We start from the raw sequence: 5681 nt of genomic DNA on the forward strand, positions 1-5681 counted from the left end.
CTTTGAATGGTTCTCGAATGTCATATTATAGTGACTCCAGGCTTAATGTGGTTAGTCAATGACAGACCCTTGCTCACAACCCTTTTCCTATTCGGCATAGCGAGATGAACTAGTCCAGACGTAGATTGAAGCGGGCCTTACCAAGACTGAAGAACTGAAGAGAATAAAGCGGTGAAACTGATTTCAAGGGGACCTGTAACTACTCCGCATTGTACTACTCCATATCCGCATCAAATACAGCAGCAAAACATTTCTATCAGCCATGTCAAAAGGGCTGCAAAGGAAAATTTCACTGCTAGCCAGGTTGCAGCGAACGAATGCGCCCCAAAACTTGCATCTGCCCCCAGAGGATGAAGGATACTCTGTATGGCACCCGTAATCAACCCGTAGATTACCGTAACCCCGATGGATGCACCGGTGACAAAAATAGCGGCAGACTCAGCAATGGTCAGCTTGTGTATATAGAATCAATGTGCCAGGGCCTTACCAACGAAGAGAGGATAAGCAATACTTTTCCTCGAGAAAAATACATTGTGGTGACGCCAAAAATAACAGCCATACATGTGGAAACAAATCCCAGGATGTAAGCTGAAACTGACCACCGGGAAACATCATGATATCCAGCAAGGACCTTGTTATTTTCGTCTGGTAGTACCTCATTGATGCCTGAGGAAACTGAGCCAAAAATGCTTAACAAGTCAAATGAGAAAGAGGTACTGGGCTGCGAGCAATTGGAATACGATGATTCTTCCTTCTGTCCTTGGCAATAACCCCAAAGCCCAACAGAATAAAAACCAGGAAGGTGTGAGCTGATCTCGTCGGACAATGATTAGACCTTATCAGTGACCTGGCTTACTGCAGTCTCTGCGGCGCCCGAGGCATAAATGACTGCAGTTGAAGCACTGTTCACAACACCGTTGGCCTCACTACTGGCTTTATTTGCAACATCGGATCCGTCCACCCCGGCAATACTGGGGGAACGACGTAGATGAAGGTTCCCTGGTTCTGGGAAATTGGTTAAATTCACCTATGGATTATGGATTTCACATTAGCTTAGTGTGTTCCTTAGGTTTATGGTATATTGGCTTGCCTTTAAGAAATGCAATCCAGTGGGGGAAGAGGCCGATGTGCATCCCACAAAGACAACAGCGAGGCAGGCCAAGGCCGATATCGAGAAAGCCAAGGGAAGTAGCTTTCCTACGTGCCGAAGCATTCTATATATGCTATATTGGGGTGTTTGGAAGAAGATATGAGTGTCCTGGTAATGGTCCCTTGATGAAAGCCCTTCACTAGCATGTAGAAACCATGTGCTCTTTATAGAAGCGATAGCCTGTATATTAAAGTCATAACAGAAAGACATATAATACCAAGGTGAACCGAGTCAGGAGCCGTCATTCCATGTACCCATTAAAGTTCAAGTGGCATAGCATTATTGACTGCTGTTCGGGGTTGACAACACAACCCTCAAATGTTTGGTTTCAGCAAAATTTGGTTTAACGTGATGGACCTGACCAAGTTATTGCCATTAAATTGTAGTAAAATCTATTGGAACGGTTGAACCCCTAACAGTGAGCGAACATTAGAGGGAATAAGGCCTGATTTAAGATCAGGTTAGCCGGAGCGACGGAAGTTGACTCCCTCAGTTTTCTATAGAGAAGATCGACCACCACTTCCGCGTCTATAATGGAATTGTACCATCATGGGCCTCAAGTTGATTCCGGCTACGGCATATCAGTCGAAAAGGCAAAATATGAAATTGGCTCTCTCCTCCAGGACATTTAAATAGTCCCGCTCTCTCGGCAGCAAGCTCAAACATACCGCGCGCGTTGCATTAGAAAATGACGCGCTTATCTCAAGCTCAAGCGGAAGAAGCCGAGGGCAGACTGTTCACCTATCGTAAAGAACATTTCAAGATGGCCGCACGTGTTGACATTTCTCGTCTTGTATTCGACAAAAACTTCAAGCGGCAAATGAGCAACCGCCAGAATATCCCCCGACTTGAGCGAATTATGGATACTGAAGGGTGCTATCGCCTGATGGAAGAATACCATGTCCCTGTATTGGTTCCTGGAAGTGATTGGGAACGTTACGTCAGGCCACGACTGGTCAATGGACAAATCCATGAATTGGATGTCGATATCGACTATCAGCTGCGCGCACAGGATCATGAAAATTTGATTATCGCGGCAAGGAACAAGCTCAGTCCTAGCAATTCGTGGTGGATTGTGGATGTTTACGTCACAGACCAGATAGGTGCGTAAAGTAGTGCGCTTTCCCCCGGCATGTATATGCCTGATGTTTTCAAGCTAGTGAAGATCCCTTAGAAGAAGAATTCATTCGGTCTCTTCGAGAGCACTTCCCGAATGATCAAACACCTCCGGATGGGCTAATCTATCAACGAATAAGGTATTATGAAGGATATCTCGATGGCCCTGTAAACAGAATAGCAGCAAACCATTGGTGGGCTGCTCTAGAAAGGGTTTCTGGAAGCAAAAAGGGAAAGTATTTGCGAGCTTTCTTCAAACATCCGACAATGCCCCAAGCTTTCGATGCTCTGCTCCCTATAGCGGGTATTTGGGAAGGCATGCGAATTGGACTACTCCATAAATTGGTGGCAATGCGTTGTGATGAGGTAAGTTACTTGCTTCCATTTGAATGCCCAAAATGTCATGCTCAGACGGCTAAGTGAAAGCATCAGCCTCTTCTGTGCTATTTGAATCACATAAAGAATACGTTCTTCGGCTTAATGGGAAACAGGCTTGACCTTTTGGCACGATTAGACGGTGTGACTATCCAGCTATTAAAATCGCGTGCGCCCAAAGTCTCTGCTCGGGACTTGAAGTTTTTGAAGGAACGAATGTTAAAGGAAGAATTGTTCCCTGATCTTGAACATGCCCAGGACCGCTCTGAAATTTGGGAACGATTACAAGAGATTCAGTACCCCATACCGACGCTGGAGACATTTTTCAAAAACAGGCTCACCCTGGAGGTTAGCCGGAGTGTACTACAGCAACTCTGCATTTCTGATCCCCATCGGAAGATAACCATCGACGAAGGACTAGGGGAACAATATAACACTAGTGTCCCTGTCATGACTTCAAATCGTCAGCATGGAATACGGGAGGACCTTTATGATTTCTGGCGTTTCAGCTTCCAGTACGGATTCGAAATGACGAATCACGAGCGCCGCGTGCCGCGGACAAAATCTGGCACGCAACGCGCGGCGACACCTGTTGAAGGACTTCACACGCCTGAACGGGGAATTCTTTGGCAACACCTCTTTTGGCTTGCCAGGGAAAAAGGATTTAGCACCCCTTTTGCGGATGGACCCCAGGCTGAGCCTGTTGAATTACCTCCCCTCACACCATGTGACTTTCCAGCAAGTCTGGAAGAAGACCTACCGGTAGAAAGACGATATGGAAAGCCATATACGGACTCAGTGGAGGCAGATCAGTTTGCACTTTCGCGGGAGGTATTGGAACAGCCTCGGAGCTCTCCCCGAGTTACTGCAGGATTTGCTCGGCGATCGGTGTTTTTGGCATATTTCCGCTATCTCAAAAATATTCCTGATAGTCAATTCGTTCGTCCAGTTGAAACCAACGATACACTTTCTCAATCTTCTCTCTGGAACCCGAACTTTGACAACATGATTCAAAACACGATAATTCCACCAGCAGAAAATGAAGCAACCGTGTTCCCCGTCTGTTCTACTCCGCAGTTTGATCCCACATTGGCTGCTCCAGCTATGGATATTCAGCCATCGAGCTGCTTTAACATGAAATTCATCATTCCTGGCGAGCCTGATAAAATCGTGCCGCTACCAAATATTCAATCCGCTTTGAATACGTTCTTTGAAGGGTTTTCCCAAAATCATTTCTATATATATTCTAGCGATAATCCAACACGGGGCATCAACGGGAGAGATTGCTATTCGCTATATTTGGGGAACCCGTTCCTACTTTTGCACGCCGAATATATAGGTGAGGATCTTTCCCAAACGGTATTTCACGGGTCGACCGACCAAGACGAAGGAAGAAGGAGCAAAAAGCGACGTATGAACGGTCAACATGAAATTATTGGTGCGAAAGAATGGTTGAACACGAGCCTGAAGGAGTTGGCCCAAGGAAATCTCGCATATCAAGCCGAGGTGGATCTTCCGGGGGATGAAGATGATATAGAATAATTATATTTTGGACGAGCGAACAAATAAAATCGTGAACATTGATTCGATCCGCCCTGTAGTATCGTATAGCGATTACCTACCGGACCCTTCTACCGATTGCGCCAGAGGTGAGGACCGCCACATTCCAAGACGACCCAGAGAGCTAGATGGCGACGATGCATGTAGATCGGAGTGTCTGTGGTCAGACCGAAGCTAGCCCTGCTATACAAATGCACCTATTATAAAATACTCGGCAAAATGCAATGCGGTGGACAACATGCCTGCGCGACATTTAGGAAGAGTCTAATGTAGCTGCAATACATTTCTAACGCCAACAAGGTGGAGTCTGCAGTAAACAGTGAAATCTACCAGCAAACTCATCGGAGCACGGCGAGCGCAGTGAGGAAAACTGTTAATCGTTATTCCTCAACTCAAATGATTTCCCAAAATTTCTCGAGATGTTTCAGTGTGCAAGTGTATGCCATCATTTATCCACTAGAAAGTTTGCTAGTGTTACCAGTTTTACTGGGAGTCTGTGCTAATTACCGAGGTAGTGTCCCAACCGCTCACATAGGCAGGCGAAATCCCACCCGGGATAATTTGCCATGACGGCCCAGACGCTGTGCGAGTGGTTCTTTCGCTTTGTTGTAATTTACGATTCAGCTGCAGATTCGCTTCCTCGTATTGTATTGAAAATGATGTCCGTAGAAATTGAAAAACTCCATGAGAATACTGCCAGGGTTGCGCTGCATATGTCTGTGGGGCGGATACATAATCCCTAAATAAGAGTTCCTTTGGTGCCAGATTTAAGGGGGCAAAATGTCCTTTCTTACTCTTAAGCGGCACGGAACGCCCGGAACCGACTCCTGCGCAGCGAATTTGTACATATGTATATATATATATAAAGATATATATATGCTCTACGTTGGAAGGTGCTCACCACACGACCACACTTCTAAGTCAGTCCATTCATGAAAAGGCAACAAAAGAATTGTTGCTAGTTCCTTACTTCTTCTTTTCCGACACCTTCTACGACGGCTAAACGCGACGATGAAAACATTCTTTGTGGCTACATTTGCCTTCCTCACCGCTATAGGTGAGGTCTCAGCTCGTGGAGGCGAAGGTGGTGGCCATGGAGATGGTGATGGCGGCGATGGCGGCGATGGCGGCGATGGCGGCGATGGCGGCGATGGCGGCTATGGCGTGGCTGGTGGCCATCCTCCGCCGGGCAGTAACACGCAGACGGACGCTAGTGGTTGTCTCTGCAAAATGTAAGCCCCTCCGCTCGGAGCTTCTCTAAATTACCCTATCCTCCTCTTCCCAAACCAAATAGGCTAATTAATTCCCCTACTCTTAGGAATGTGCCTGGTCAAAATTTGGTTGGCAACTACGCACCCGGCAACGGATACGTCCATGGATCGATGAAAGTAAACGGTGGTGAAGGGTACGGGTCGTCTTGCTTCGTCACGTTCGATAGAGGTACCGGAGGAGGGTGTGACGGCTGGAGACAAGTTAGTGG

The 5681-nt window shown here is 46.8% G+C and overlaps 3 protein-coding genes across 3 annotated transcripts; 2 read left to right on the plus strand and 1 right to left on the minus strand.

The window, feature by feature from the left end:
• Positions 1-296: 296 nt before the first annotated feature.
• N7446_012207 (SUR7/PalI family protein) lies at positions 297-1003 on the minus strand (the record flags this gene model as incomplete). Its single annotated transcript, XM_058520949.1, has 3 exons — positions 297-452; positions 488-814; positions 857-1003. Coding segments are annotated over 3 exons (630 nt in total), but the record flags the coding sequence as incomplete, so codon positions are not given.
• Positions 1004-1913: 910 nt separating this feature from the next.
• On the plus strand, positions 1914-4183 carry N7446_012208 (uncharacterized protein; the record flags this gene model as incomplete). Its single annotated transcript, XM_058520950.1, has 2 exons — positions 1914-2253; positions 2781-4183. 2 exons carry the CDS (start codon positions 1914-1916, stop codon positions 4181-4183), a joined length of 1743 nt encoding a protein of 580 aa, XP_058366316.1.
• A 1029-nt stretch (positions 4184-5212) lies between these two features.
• Positions 5213-5437, plus strand: N7446_012209 (uncharacterized protein; the record flags this gene model as incomplete). The annotated part of the gene is made up of 1 exon (XM_058520951.1): positions 5213-5437. The coding sequence occupies one exon, from the start codon at positions 5213-5215 to the stop codon at positions 5435-5437; it is 225 nt and encodes a 74-aa protein (XP_058366317.1).
• Positions 5438-5681: the final 244 nt, after the last annotated feature.

This window comes from Penicillium canescens, assembly GCF_028828765.1.
Source record: "Penicillium canescens strain IBT 15451 chromosome Unknown utg000010l_segment0_segment0, whole genome shotgun sequence".
Taxonomy (NCBI): domain Eukaryota; kingdom Fungi; phylum Ascomycota; class Eurotiomycetes; order Eurotiales; family Aspergillaceae; genus Penicillium; species Penicillium canescens.